Consider the following 16,279-nt stretch of genomic DNA (forward strand, 5'->3'; position numbering starts at 1 on the left):
TTTTTAGTATTAATCTCAGTATTATATTACCATGAAAGCAAAAGCTGAATTATTATTTTATTACCATAAAAACTAAGCTATAAACTTGAACAAAATTTTTTAGTATTTTCAGTATTTTTATTTCTGGAATTAATGTCAGTACCATAAAGGCAATACCCAACGTATGCATTAGTATCCCACAAACTCTTATTATTTATATACATATTAAATTCTTTACAATTATAATTAACAATATTTCCTTATTATTTCACTAATTTTTTTTTTTTTTTATTTTGTATCAAACAAAAATGTTTTTTAAACTGTCAGCTGTATAATTTTTGGTACTTTCAGCCCATCGAGTCCACTTGTTTAATTGAAAATTTCACAAGCTCAAGTTTTGAAATGGAAATATGGATATATAATCGTAATGAGCTGTCGCCGAGCAACGCAACAGCGCGCAGACCGAGACCAGAGCCGAAAACAACAACAAAAACAAAATAAGAAAAACCCAAAAATGAAAAACATAAATGAGGCAAAGATCTCGTTCATGTTTCATGTTTCAAGCCGCCTGACAGATGATCACTCTTAATGATGCTGCGAGCTACATCGCCGACGACGAGCACAGCACTGCCACAACTCTCATTATTTTTCAAGCATTTTTTATTTTTGGTTACTACAAGTTTTGGTGCACTTCACTCGATTTGGCAGATGCGTCAGCACTTGACCCGCGCCGGCTCAGAGCTCGAGCCCGAACTCAAAGTCGAACTCGAGCTCGAGCTCTAACTCGAACTCGGACTCGGACTCGGACTTGGCTGTGGATTTGGATTCGGACACGGGCTCCATCTTCGACTGTGTCCAATGCTTGTTAAACGCCAAATTGAGTTGACGTTGACGTAATGCCGCGCCACTCGACCAGGTCTCACTTTTTTTGCTCGCTGATGAAGTGCAGCATCTGCGCTCGCTGTTGTCGGTCAATTAGCTGCGCATATCCCAAAGCCAGCCAAGGCACAGCGGCAGCACAGCCGACACTGAGGAGGGGGTCACATCGAGTCTTTAATTGGCATAAGTTACGTCCACGGAGACAATTTGTTGAATGCCTCAAAAGTTCACAAGTGCAAGCTAACTATGTAAAAGATTGTCAGCTTAATGCGGAGAAATATGTTGAAAGCTACCTGCACTTAAATATAAATATTTCAGTTAATATATTCTTTTATTGCTATTATAAATATAACATCTTACAGCTTCAGTTTGAATCGGAATCTGCCATAGACTATACTCTGCCGTGGAGCGAATCCAGTTAATTGAGATACAAATTTGTGCATGATGCTCAAAAGTGCTTTAAAAAGTCTAAATTCCTCATTATACATTCTTGTTCAAAAGTTATCTATCGGCTGAGGATCCACTCGACGCTATCGATATAAAAGACGCTGATAAAAATCGTCTTCCATCGTTTTCTTATCTAAAGCGACATTTCATGATATCTATGATATATTTAAGTTTAAGTATTTACAAAAGGTTACTGCCTTACCACAGTATCTCTAATCTGGAGTATCTATAAAGAGCTACAGTTTCTCATGATATGTGACAACTTTAACCACTGAAATCCTAGCGCAGATTTGAGAACTGCTTGCTTCTCTTTATAGAGCATCTACAGGACGAGTACTTTAAGTCAAATACTTCTTCCTTTGATTGCTTAGGCAGCTCTAGATATTGTCGCGTTCAGTACTCCTCGAATCGGAAACTAGGCGAATGCTACCAGGTTCTGTCATCTAGCATCATATTTGTGTTTGTTAGTGGCTCTGATCTGGTTAGCCTGGCCTGTCCACTCATTGTCGCGGCCCAAATGCAGCACCACCCAGGCCACGCAGTGCGGTCAGTGGATAAGTGGCGCAGAGCGCAGAGACAAAAATAAACAGGCGCTCCACAAAACGGTAGCCTTTTTGGAGCTAACAACAATGGAATTGTTGTCGTTCGCTTTGAAAAGCGAAAGAAATGGTGAAAATAGCAAAAGGCCAAATGCGGACTGACAAAATGTGCATAGTATATATATAACTATACCTATACCTATATATATGTATCGGTATGTGAGTCTATATAGTACGTATATCGGTCGCTCTGTGTATGATAAATGGCATAGTTTAAAGCAAGTCAAATGCTGGCGATTGTCCAGGGTTGGCTTGTGGCGGCACAATGTAAATTTCCATGGACTATTTTGACTAGCTTTTTGGCCTTTAAGTAGTCCTTCTGTGAACGCTGCCAGCCGTCTAGTTGGCTAGGTCGTTGCGGCTACAGCAGCAGCAGCTGCCCCCGGTGCTGATTTATGAAAGGGTCTCATAATTTACCACAAATATGGACATAATTTCATATATATAAATACTTCTCTTTTTTTTTGGAGGCTTTTACTTTTTGGTGCGCTAATGAAGCGGCTGGCGAAGGCAAAACCCCGAAAAGAAACTGAACTTAAAGCGGACTGGCTCAGTGCTAATTTAAGTGTCCGCCCGATGGCCACTTGTTGCGCTCGTTGTTGGCCATCGTTTCCTAGCAATCAGCCAGAAACGTGTCACTCCTCGACGGCACACTATAATCAACATTAAGCCAGTCGGCCAGCCAGCTAGCTAGCCAGCCAGCTAGCCAGCCGGTCGCCTTCAATGTGGAGCAATGTGTACAATCACGTCCGGCTGCATCCTGGCATGAGACGCTGCCCGCTGGCCCTCGCTGCACAGCCACGCTTCAATAAATGTCACTCCTCGAGCTTTGCATCTAAAAATTGATGACAATAATTTGTTGCATTTGCCCGAAGGGGGTGTGGCCAACCAGCTAGGCAGCCGGCCAGCCAGCCAGCCAGCCAGCCAGCCAGCCAACCAGGCTGGCATGGCAGTCAGGCCAACAAATTGTCTTGGCAGACAGTTGGCTCTAACTGTCCCTGGCAGCGTTGGCGTTCGAGTTGGACGCGACGCGATGCCCGCTGCCGTTTTTCGACACAATTTATACAAAGTGTCGCAGTTTTTGGCGCTTTGCATTTGTTGCTGACAGGCAGCAGGCAACATGCCCCGCCCTGCTGCACTTTGCAGCCAGCCAAAGCCAAATCCAAAGAAATACAAAAATCAAACATAAATTTCGTCATTTTGTCGCAAGTCGTTTCGTATACCCTAACCGCAACAGGGTTTAGGTGGGGCCAGGCGCTGATTGCCAAGCGCTTGGGAAATTGTTTCATGCGAAGTAAAAACATTTAGCTAATTTATTTATTTACATGTTTTGTGCCGTTGTTGTTGCTTTGTTTTTTTGCTTTTGTTGGCTACGCTTTGATTTGATTTCGATTGCATATTTTTCAAACTGATAAATTTATTGACTTTCCGACCGACAAACAAATCACCTGCGATAACACAAACGAAACTCAATACAAATTATAATGGCCAATACGCTGCCACTGCCACTGCCACAGCCACTGCCACTGCCAGAGGCACTGTTAATGCGTTTGCCACTGCAACTGTTGCTGCCACAGCCATTGGCACTGGCCGCTTGTAAATGGCATCAATTGCGACCTTTTGGCATTCTTACGGAAACATTTCGCTAATGAAACCGATACCTCAAGTGTCAAAGCCAGCCGAGACGCTGCTCCTGCCCGTTAGCAGAGCCACACTCACACATACACACACTCACACCTTGCCACATTCTAAGCCCAACTACTAACTTATGTTGGTCATAAAAATGTTAAGCGCACAACATTTGCCACATTGCCACCTCTTGGCCACAATGAAATGGAGCACGCATGTGGCTCAGCTCCATGGCCGAGATAAATCCAACGAAATTGGATGCCACAGTCGCAGTCGAGCCGGGAAGGAGTGGCAATACGCAGCTGCAGCTCATTAGGAGACATCAAAATGTGTTCGCCTGAAAGACTTCATGACTCTGCTGTTCCATAAAATATGCTAACTTAGTTAGTGGCAAACTATATTAAATGTCTAGAAGAAAGCGGAAACTAGATCAGAGATAGTTCATAAAAATAGAAGCAATGGAAAAGGTATGAGGTAGTCTAAAATAGCAAACTAAGGAGATATATCCTTGATATAGATATAGATATTGTAATAAATCAATAAGTGTATTAAGGGAATATATATATGTACATATGTATATTGAAATACTATATAGATCTCCTTAATCAGTGTGTTTAGGAAAATATTAGTAGTCGTAGTATATGTCAGTATGATGTCAGACCGAACAGATACATCCTTATACAGATTTATCTTAAGGAAAGTGACAATTGAACAATATCAGACAGAGATTTCCTGTGCTCTCTTCACTTTGAGGTAATAGTATCTAAAGCAGCTAGTTGTGTGGCTAATGCAGCCTTGGCGGCTGATGAATACGTTAGCTGATTGATTGCTCATTTAATTATTTCATTACAAAACGAACACATCAAGTAATAATAATAATAATAATAATAAAATAATAACAATTTGTGAACACACTTGAGGCGGCGGTGGATGGATGGATGGATGAACTGTTGGATGCCAAAAAGCCACGTCAAGCCATCATTCAAAGCTGTTCCAATGGGCAATCACTAAACTTCTCTTTATGTTCAGACAATGGTCGAGTGTTTACGTGGGCGTGCAGCGAGCAAACAACAGCAACAGCCACAGCAACAACAGCAACAATGGCAACAACAAAGCCAACAACAGCAACATGTTAGTGAACATATAAACAACATGCGACGTGCGCTGGCTTGATGCCAATTTCGTGTGTGCCAAGCTGAGAGCCCAAAGCCAACCAACTTATGCACATAGACAAACAGACAGGCACACACACACACACACACACACACACACACACATACACATATAGAAACATTGGTCGGTCCATGTGAACGCGTTTAAACAAATACAATTTGCAATTATATGGCAAGCAAATCAAGTAGAAATCAGCATGCGATTTCCACCTGTGACCGGCGTCATAATTCGTGGCTGTGTTTTTGGTCATAAATCTAACGATTTACAATTATTTTTGTGCATACATACATACAGAGTCTGAGAGAGAGAACGAGAGAGCGAGAGAGAGAGCGAGAGAGAGAGGGAGAGAGCGAGAAAGAGTTGAATGCATTTCGTGGCACAGCGGGCAGCTGCAATAACATGCACATGCACAGCAACAACGGAAAACAAAAAACAAATGCACCTAATGGCCATTATGGTCATTTCGTTATCACATGGCCAACACACACACACACAACCATACACTAATATTCACACACACACTCACACACTAGCACGCTCACACACAACAAGGAAACACACCGATCAATGCGAGCTTGTCATAAATTTGCATAGATTTCGCAATGTTCAAACTGCTAAAATTATTTATGATGACGCTAACGAGCGACGACAGGTGGCGCTGTCTACGCACCAAAAGCGGCCCCTCTGCCGGCCTAACTGTGCGCACATCATTCGCTCGCTGATGCCAACCATCCAAGCATGCATCTATCTCGCTCGCACGCGCACTGATAACGCATGCAGTGCGTGGCAGCAAATTGATTTTATGGCGCCGCCCGTGCCACAGCCACAGGCAGTGCGTGTGTGTGTGTGCGTGTGTGTGTGCGTGTGCAACTCATCCACATTATGCAAAAATAGACAAGTGAAAATGTACGTTAAGCGGCGACAACTGCGATATGCAGCCGCTGCTGCTGACGTTGCTGCTCCTGCTGCTGTCAGGGATTAGCGTACAAATATACTATATACATATATACATGTGTATGTGTGTGTGTCTGTAATTAAAAGTGAAATTATTTGGCTTAGGGGTCCCAACGAGTTAGCAATGAGCAAAGGCAACTGCACTGCGCTCCTTGATTGATGGATGAGTTTGAGTTTGTCATGCAAAATTTCCAGCATGCACTGCCTCCAACTGCCTCCAACTGTTGCACGTTGCACGTTGCACGCTGATGATGTTGTTGGTCGCGGAGCAGGCGAGCTAACGAGCGGCGCGTGGTCGTCGCTGTCGTTGTTATTGTCAATGCCTATTTTGTTGTTGTTTTTCTTTATTTTGTTTTTCTCTCTTTTGCCATATGTATAGGTATGTATGTACATATAAATTCTGATATCATAAATATAAAGCTGTTTTTATTAAAAATTGCCAGCGAGGCCAGAGGCAAGGCGAGACGCACGCGGGCGCCGCATCGGCATGTGTGTGGCATATAAATTGCAGCCCGTTGGAATTTTAATGACAGCCTTTGGAAATTAATCTAACGCGACTGGCACTGGGAGCTAGGCACTTGGCCGGGTATCCACCTCCAGCCGGAGCGCTCGCATCGATCTCCGCATAATATCGTTGTCAAACGAGTTTCAAAAGTGTCGCAGCTGTAGTTACGTTGCTGCAGTTGTTATTACGGTTGATTGTTAAGTGATTTGGCGTTTACTGGGCTATCTAGGCCCAGCAGATTGATCGCACCATAGTCTCTCCCTATCTATCTCACTCTCTATATATCTATCTATTTATCTCTGCAATGCCATGAAAATAAAGATGCCACTGCGGCTTTCACTTGCCGCGCCAATTTTGCGCAATTAATCGCATAGCTAGTCCGATCTGTGCAGCCCCCGCCCCCGCCCACGCCCCCGACCCGCTCGCTCTGACGCTGCTCATTTGCATTTCGACTTAATTAAAACAGTGGGTGGCAACGTCTAAGGCAAACGTGTTGCTGCTGCTGCTGCTGCTGCTGCAGCTGGGCGGTGCTGCTGCTGGCCGTGTGGGCCGCAGTGGCTGCAGTTGCAGCAGTTGCTTCGCTTTCTTTCATTTGCCAATTTCACTGCGTGCAACGGTTTTTGGGGGAAACGGCAGGTAAATTGAAATTTATGTGGAAATTCCATGGCACATCTGCCAGCCGTCTTCTTCCATTTAGATACTGGCTACGCTGTTGCCTGCTCATAATTTAGTTAAGGAAATCTATCGGGGCTAAAACGGTGGCAACTGGGCGTGCCACTTGATTTGTGGCCATGAGAGAAGAGCTACTGCTCAAACTAAGAGAACGAAAATGAAAATTTCAATAAAGCCGGCGAGCAATTAAACAGAAGTACACTGAGAACAACTAAGAAGGCTCCAGTCGAGATATATCTGATATTCTACTCATTCTGCACTCTGCATTCTGCATTCTTTTATGCACAGATGCATACACACGCATCCACACATAGCCATTTACCATTTTCAATGGGTTCAGGGTATAAAAAGAGGGCTGCAAATCATTACAAGTAATGGCATTTGAATAGATGGCCCAACAAGATTTTTACTCTTTTCGATAGCAATTAATTTGATTTATTTTACATTTAGTGAATTAGTAAAATAAATTACAAATTCACTAAAATATGCTTAAGCATGAAGTTGAGACAATCATTTTAATGATATATCATAATTTCGATATTGCCATAACTAAACAATAATTTAATATTCAAATCAATTTTCTCTCATACCAATTTCTTATGGCATAGCTCTTAAAGAGTCTGCATCTTATTTCAGTAAGCCGAATATAATTTTCTAATTTGCTTCCATTCAACTTTACCGAAAATTTCATCTCCCAAAAATAGTTTAAAGAAACTTCAAAAATGAGTATTAATTAGCTGTAATCCAATGTGACAGTGAGTTATGAGACTGAACGTAATAAATTAAGCATCAATAATGCGACAATTGGCATGCTTTCAATATCGAGCTCAAGCAGAGCGAATCGTGCAGTGGAGTTAACAATTTTTGTTTCTTATTTTTTTGGTGTGGAACCAAATGACGACTTCGACGACAAAACCACAAAATGTTGTCAATTGATTTTATGCACCATTTCAATTGACCTCCTGTTGCTGTTGCTGGAGTGCTTGGAGCAACGGTAGCTACAAGAGTTGCTATCAGAGAGTGCGCGGCCAGTGCAAAATGAAACGAATTAACAATTTGATGTAACTGTGATTTTTGGTGTGCACACGCCCTCAACAAAACGAATTCAAAAGAAATGCTTATCGTGCTTCACAGAAACCCAGCAACAACAACAACAGCAATGGCAATGGCAACAACAGCAACAGCAACAGCAACAGGCAAAACATGAAATTGAAAATGCCAAACGCTAAAAGACAACTAGGGGCCGTTCGACAATGTTGCCCATAGTAAAACTGTAACGAAACCCGATTGAACCCGCCATGGGTGGCTCGAGCTGCGAGCGAGACGGCAACATTAGCGGAACAGCAACAGCAACAGCAACAACAACAACAGCTAGAGCAACAAAGCTCTGGACCGAGGGACATGGACAATAACATGTACGAAAAATTTCATTGCTGGTGTGCTTTTTGCTCTATGCCTGGCCACGATTCGCAACAACGGCAGAAATCTCTGCCCAAATATCGCTGGCGGGCGTTTTGACCATGGCGCATGCAGCAGCTGCGGGCCTAAAGCCAGACCCAGCTACGGACATATCCTCAAGAGCAGCAACAGCAACAGCAATAGCAACAATAGCAACAAACACAACGACAGCCAACGACAAAAGCCCGAAAAAATAATTAATATGCCTCAAAAAAAAAAAGAAGGCAACAAAAAAGAAAACAGAAACCGGGCAGCCTTTATGACAGGCGACAAGGGCAGGGTTCGCGGCAACATTCGATCGGGATGCAGCTGCAGTTGGACGCTGGCCGCTGGCCGCCGGCAGTGGCAGCAGTTTAACTAACGGCTTCTGTGCTTGTTGTGCTGCCGTTTCCGCATCTCGGTGTCGCCTCAGAATGTGCACGATTTTACTTCAGATTCAATTTCAAGTGCAGCAGCAACAGCAACAGCAGCAACAGCAACAACAGCAGCAACAGCAGCAGCATTAACAACAGCGCCAAGCGCCGCTATTAAGTCGACAACAACAACGAGCAATATGGCCCTAACTGAGCCAACTGAGCCGCCAGCGCCGTGTGCCTGTTTGCCACTGTCTGCCGCTTCTTGCCGAGATTTCTATCTTTGATCTCTTACTCCACATGGAGCAGCAGCAACCGCAGCAGTGGCAGTGGCAGCGGCAGCTCCGCTTGCAGCTCAGGCTGTCTGCTTGTTAAATTGCTCATTTAAACCATAACGAAACGACTTGGATGGCTGGCTGCTTGGCTGGTTGGCTGGTTGGCTGGGCATGGTTTGGCCAGGCGCAGCATGTGCCGCCGGCTGCACTTCCTAGAACCGCGATCAGGCACTTGTTTGCCTGCCCCATTTGCTAGGGACACACTGGCTGCAATTTGCCCATCGGCAGTCATGCCATTGGCACTTTTAATTAGCATACAGCGGAAATTAGTTTGCCCACTTTATGTGACATCCGAAACAGCAGCAGCAGCGCCAGCAGCGCCAGTAGTAGCAGCAGCAGCAGCAATAGTTGCTACGGCAGTGCCTACAACAGCCTCTCTCAAGCTACTGCCTATGCCTGGACGTAAATAATGATCTATGGCATTTATTGTTGACATTGCGTTAACGAGGCTACAACTGAGCAAATAACCAGCGACGCCTGACATCTACAATTATATGAGCAATGCCAATTTCTTGTTAAGGTTGACAGAAACTGTTATGAGCAGAGGCAAACAGAAAGAATTGATAATTGTGACGATTCTCCTGCAGTCACATTAAGAAATAACTATATAGAGGGTGACCAAATAGTCACTGAAAGAGAAAACAAAAAACAATTTGAAATATTATTATATTTTAGTTTTTTCATTCCATTGCAATGGAATGCGTGGGCTAGTATGGGAGGTCAAGAGGGCGCGGTCAAATCACACAAATTTTTTATTCTTTTATTATGCATGCTAACATGGTTATATGTGCAAAGTTTGAGCTCTGTAACTGCATTCCTTATAGTTAATGCCACAAAATCTGGATTTTGGACCATAGTGCATTGGCCAAGTAGACATACGTTCAAATTTTCGTCTCTTTAACTCAATCTCTATAAGCATGCTGTCTTAAAATCCAAACGGCAATTTTCCCAAACCTAAATATTAAACTCATAATATGGAATAACTGTACGGTCAATTCGCATACTATAAACTATGCCCAAGCCCAAGATTTATTAGTCAAATGGCAAATCCTATTTCGATAGCTAAATATTTTGAATAACTTAAAGAGCTCCGGAAATACTCCTATATATCACACTAATTAGGTAACTCTACAAGATTTCGAGTAATATTATATCTGCTATCTATCAAATGAACGGAGAATTATTCTGCCTTCTTCTACCCTAATCAAGAACTCAGCCAAAAGTACATTTACATAAGATATGAACAAAAGAACGGACGAACGGGTGGACAGAGCTTGGCAGGCTCAGCTCATTATATTTATTAAGAATATATGCATATACTCTAACACGGTCCCTTCGGCCTGTTACATATACATTTCAATCATACCATTATACCCAAAATTCTCAATTTCAATGAATTCAAAGTGCACATAGCACCGTCAAAGTTGTCTCATATTAAATTATCTCGCCATAATTATGTACGAGAAATAGAACTTAGCCAATCGAAAATGAAACTCTTCAAATCGCATTTTAATCTAAATCTCCAATCATAATTGAATCTAAATTCAAATTGTTATGAAGTAGCTAAATAGAGCAGCAGAAAATCTGTAATCTATAGCTAAATAATAATTTTGCATTAAAATTGAATAAAATCGAGCCGCAAACGTGGTCAAGCCGCCAAATTGATGTCACAAAACCAAATCATAAATCAGGCAAATTATAGTTATTATTGCATGCCATATGAATACATATGCAGCTATATAAAGAGATATCTGTAGACAACAGCTCGTAGAACAAGCGCCGCTGCCAAAATAAAAAATGGAAAAAACTAAAGAAAAAATCTTGCTTAGAAAAAGGTCATAAATCTTGGCTTGGCAATGCTGTGGCCGGCAGCAATCGGCATCGGTACACATAGACATCGGTATAGGTATCGGCATCAGCATCAGACTCAGCCTCAGCCGCAGCATCGGCATCGGCATTGGCCTAGGCATAGGCATCGTCCATGCTTGACTGGACAATCATAATAATCACAGTCACAACGGGCTGGCCACTCGCTTCAGCAGCAGCAGCGACAGCAGCAGCGGCAGCAGCAGCGGCAGCAACAACTGACAACAGGCAACAAAAGCTACTTACTATGTCTATGTCAAGCCGATATGCGACTGATAAAAACCTGTGCAGAAAACAATCAGATATAGAAATACACTAACTGAAAGCGGGTTATAAAAGCTAGCGAACATTTGACAAAGATGTGCCGAAAAACTTGAGTTTTTCCTAAGCAAACCGAAATATATTTCGATTTAGTAGCTTCCCTATAAATACTTTATATATCATCTATACATTACAAAAGCACGAATTGCCTTTACTCAAACATGTAGCAGTCCTTGGCATCAGCAAGTGTATTCGAGCGTCGTTCATGTTCAGTTTCCTCTTTTCCGCCTTGTTATTCATTGTTTTTGTTGTGTGTCTCTCTATATTTCTCCTGCAGCTAGCAAGAAAATTGACAATTGCGCACCTGCTTCATTTTCTTCTTCTCTTAGAAAGCGGCAACACTGCAACTGCAACAGCCACAACAGCAACAGCAACAGCAGCAACAATGCCGCAGCAGCAGTTGCCTGTTTAATGGCACTTAACGGTCAACATGCTCACTGTGTAGCAGTAAACTTTGTGCTTATAGCAAAAAACTTTCCAAAAAAATATAAGCAAAAATAAAACTGAAAAGAAAAAGAAAAATCCTGCTCAAATATATGCCTATATTTAGCTATGCAGCTCATATAGTACTTGGACCTTCGATTTAAGGCACCTTGCATTTGCATAATAAAGCCACTAGCCAAATATTTATATATGCCTGAATTTACATATGAAACGCTGTGTGAGTAGTATTTAATAAAATGCAGCAATGCTCTAATTGTATGTTAATCGAGTGAGCAGCCAAATAAATCTGTGCTAGAGACAACGATCCAAATTGAATTATGAGCAGGATCTAAGTGCAGCCGCAGCCCACGTGGCGGCGTCCTTTGTTGATTTATTTTGAATTTTATTTTATTTATTTTGCTCTTTTTCGTTGCTTTTTCATTAAAAAGTACTTTCAGGGTTCAGGCCAATTAAGCGAGCCAAGTCAGTGGCTGCTGCTGCTGCTACCGATGATGATGATGATGAAGTTGTTTTGATAAAGGCCCTGCCTTAGAAAACGTGCTCAATTTATCGAAATCGGTGCAGCATGCTGCATGCTGCATCGTACATCGCACTCGGGCGCACTTTGCATGGCCTGCTGCCCAAGATAAACATCATAAATGCATTGAAATGTCATTGCCAATGCAGTTGGCTATCAGTGCCGTCTACGCTATGAGATGGCCAAAACCAAAGCCCAAACCGAAAATAAATAAATAGAACCAGTGAAAGAAAGAGAGCCAACGGCGATGGCGATAATAACGAGTCGCTTAACTTGGCCAACAGGCAGGAGCAGCAAGTGCCGTTACTCCTTATGCAATTACGAGTACCTGCTATTGCTGCTGCTTAATTAGAAGCACATGGGATGAGGGCAGCTGCTCCACTCCACTCGAGCTTCAATTGTGCTCGAACTGCTGCAGTCGAAGCTGCTTAGACAGATGATTATTTATCACCGTCGTGACTCGTGCGACAATGACGAGACGGTCAAAGCACCAAATGCCAGCCACAGTGGCACACACAAGCAATACAAAATAAATTCAAACAAACATTAAAAATAAATAAATCAAAGTATAATAAATACGAACTCAAATTTATATTTAAAAAAAAAATAATAATAATAAAATTTTATTTAAATTATTTGCAATTCTTGAATAATGAAATATTTATTCAACCACTGTGCATTTCTGGCCACATTCGTATTGGCAACATGTTGCCAGGCGGCTGCTCCCTGCATGTCAGAGCGTCCATTCGATCTTTGCCTTTGGGAGCGCCACATTTGGACGTTCTGTGAGAACTGAGAACTGAGAACTGAGCACCGAGAACAGAGCAAGCTGCAAGCAGCGTTTGCCAAGTGTTAAGCAATACTTAAATAATATTTCATTTTAGTTATTAACTAGCGCTCAGCTTGGAGCTGAGAACTTGTAGAGCTGATTTCAGTTGTCAATTAAAGCTGAAGTCATGCAGTTGCTCCCATTGGTAGGATCGTTCATTGTGCTCGCCCAAGGTCGTAACTGGCCCAGCGATCCGCTTATTACATCGAGTAAGCTCAAACCAAATACTTTTGTTTACTTTAATTTGCACTCAAATCCATCATCTCATCTTGAATGCATATAGTCCGCTGTTGGGAGATCGTCGATCCAGGTCGTTGCAGAGGCAGCTTCAAAATGTTTGGCTATGATCCCTACGCCGGCTTATGCATACCCTTCTTCTATACTGGCTGTGGCGGCAATCCGAATCGCTTTCAATCCGAAATTGAGTGCATCAACAAGTGCAAGATGACCAGCGGGGAGCTGGAGTATGACACCAGCTCTTCAAGCCTGAACCAGGGATCAGGCGATGACGTACCCGACCTAATCAACATAGAGCAATCAGTTGAAGTCGGAAGTGGAAGCAGTGAAAATACAGATGAGAGTGACCCAATAATAACCGCCGAGTCCTATGACAAAGAAATAACACCGAAACCGATCGAAGTTTATGTGGATGTTTCGTAGTGACAATAAAATATCAACAGATTAGCTAAAATGCTTTATTTAGATAAGCCCATTCCATGGTTATAATAAAAAATATAGTGAGCAAACTTTCAATTGTTATGCCATATAAATATTAATTGAAATGGAAATTTTTAATAAATTAATTAATTAAAATTTAAATTTGTGCGCACAGAAGAGAAGAGAAGAGAAGAGAGAGAGGAGGTATGTGTTTGTCTTTGCGGATGTTGAGCTCGTCATAGATACAGCTCCAGGCTATACAACAACAACAACAACAGCCACAATTGCAAGTTGCGTAGCCAATGCAGCGGAACTAAATCATTTACGCCTTAAACTGTGCGATCGAATGCCGACTCTGAGCCAGAATCGTATCGCACATTCTAATGTCTTTATTATGAGCAATGCAGAGCAAGAGCAATATATTGTTGCTGTTGCTGCTGCACCCACTAACCAACATGACGTCAGGGGTGTGCCGCGTCGTCGTCGTCGTCGTCGTCGTCGTCGGCTTGCTGCCTTTTAAGTGTGCCGTATGGTGAAATAAATACGAGCAACCCGTCCGTCCAGGGCTGGCTGCATAGCAGTTGACTTCAGCTGCCTTTGACAATTATTTATGGTAATAAAGAGAACCGCTAGCTGTGGCTTTAGCTTTGGCTCTAAGCTGCATCCAGCTACACGAATAGACATGAATCTGCAGGTAACCGAGCGTCAAGCCCATGTGTTACAATTTCTATAAAATTTAACGATCTCAGCGATTTGTGCAAATGCAAAAATGCCAGCGATTGGCAATTAGCAGTCGAGCGCAGCATATTAAAACGTTGAAACGTCATTGAGTTGAGTGCAATGGTCAATGGGCAACGGGTAATGGGCAATGGGCGGGCGGTCGTCCGGTCAAACAAATGGCCAATGTCTCATTAATGCCACACAATGGAGGCAGCCAGCGGCAGGCGACGCGACGCGACGTCCCGCTGCGTCCAAAATATGCAACATTCATCAATCACACAGCGCTGGCCGCGGAATGAGAATGAGTTCACGCCGTGCACTTGAGGTCGGTTCGGGCGGCGGACTGCAAGCTGTAGCCAGAGTCCGTGCTGCGGGATTGATTTGCTTGCCGCATTTTCAAGTCAATTACACATATTTGTGGCATTTGTGGCACTCGTATTTGGATACCCACCGCATGGTGGGTCGCGCTCGTAGGTGTTAGTCGTTTGTCTGTTTTGCTATGTTTCGCCGTCATCCGTCGATTTTGTTTGTGTACGCGTGGCAATGCCACAACAACAACAGTAACAACAACAACAACGCCGTGTGTGTCCGCCCACAGTGTTGCGCTGGTCAAACAACGCCACAACTGAGTCACATTCGCAGTCGAGCGAGCTATTATTCATGTCCAATACATTTGCACAATGGCCATTTGGAGGGCCATCGAAGGGTTAACTAGCGTCTCTTATCGAACAGCTGTTCAAAAGCTTCGCACGCCCACCACACACACACACGCACACACATATACGCGCACAAAGCTAAACAACAACAAAGCCCCAGGCAGTAAATTGATAAGAAAGCTCTTGCTCACTTGGCTGTGCGACGCATGTCTAATAAGCACAGCGAGAGCACAAGAGAGGGCGTGTGTGAGAGAGAGAGAGTGTGTGAATTGATTGAGTGCGGGTGAGAGCGTGCGCGCGCATTGATAACGAATTCAAGCTCATCACTTAAAGCAGATTGAGCAATGTTTATAAACGTAAATATTTAAAATCCTAACTATAATTTTTTTTTTTTTTTTTTTTTTTAATAGAATTATTTTCTAATACAATCATTATTTTGATTGAATTAAAAAGTTATTATTAAATAAGACATATATGTACATATATAGATGAAAAATTAATTAAAATCAAATATTTTATGTATTTATTCACAGGAAATATCTGGACTAATTTCTGTGAGTAAGCGCTAATAATATTTGGGTAATCTAAAATAAAATCTTGAAAAAAAGAAATAAATTTTATTATAAGTTTATTATAGAAAACTTAAATATTTAATAATAATTTTTTAATATAAAAATATATATATTTATGTATATAAAAAGAAGGCATATAAAAAATATTACTAACAACATATATCAGTTTTTTTTTTTTTTTTGGAGCTAATATTAATAGTTGAATTGAATGAAACTAAGTACAATATTAATAATATATTATAAGAAATAGTATTAATAAATTAAATAAATGCATGACTAAATTATACTGAATGTTTATTAAAAGTTCTACAAACATTTGCAAATTTAATTATATACATATATAAATTTTTAGTGTCAGTGTATATTTTATTTGAATCCTAACATTTTAGGAATTATTCGGTTTAATTTATATTTGTGCATTAGACATTTAATTGGTAAACTCAGATATTCTCTGATTTTTTTTTTTTTTTTTTTTTCATTTAATAAACTCAGATGTATGGTTGCATTACACAATATTTATAAACAAATTTGAAGTTAATATTCTGCAGGCTTTTATATGCTCCAATTGTTGTAGCTATTTGATCATTAATGAGGGATTACAGGAATTTATTTTTATATTTATGAGACATGTGATGATTCAGCTAGATTAATGATCATATATATATAGATATACATATATCTATAGAATGCATTTATGTGGCAACCGATGCGTTC

General features: G+C 41.6%; 1 protein-coding gene across 1 annotated transcript; it reads left to right on the forward strand.

Annotated features, from left to right (window-relative positions):
* Positions 1–13,019: 13,019 nt before the first annotated feature.
* LOC6575286 (kunitz-type U19-barytoxin-Tl1a) lies at positions 13,020–13,779 on the forward strand. Its single transcript, XM_002001263.4, has 2 exons — positions 13,020–13,169; positions 13,244–13,779. Exons 1-2 carry the CDS (start codon positions 13,088–13,090, stop codon positions 13,618–13,620), a joined length of 459 nt encoding a protein of 152 aa, XP_002001299.2. The 5' UTR covers positions 13,020–13,087; the 3' UTR covers positions 13,621–13,779.
* Positions 13,780–16,279: the final 2,500 nt, after the last annotated feature.

The sequence above is a fragment of the Drosophila mojavensis genome, unplaced genomic scaffold (assembly GCF_018153725.1).
Source record: "Drosophila mojavensis isolate 15081-1352.22 unplaced genomic scaffold, ASM1815372v1 contig_231, whole genome shotgun sequence".
NCBI classification, from domain to species: Eukaryota; Metazoa; Arthropoda; class Insecta; order Diptera; family Drosophilidae; genus Drosophila; species Drosophila mojavensis.

Excerpts from the sequence above, each read along its gene's own strand:
- LOC6575286 (XM_002001263.4), top strand. The coding sequence starts at position 13,088 with ATGCAGTTGCTCCCATTGGTAGGATCGTTCATTGTGCTCGCCCAAGGT. Across the intron at positions 13,170-13,243 it reads CGATCCGCTTATTACATCGA|TCCGCTGTTGGGAGATCGTC; the intron begins GTAAGCTCAAAC and ends GAATGCATATAG.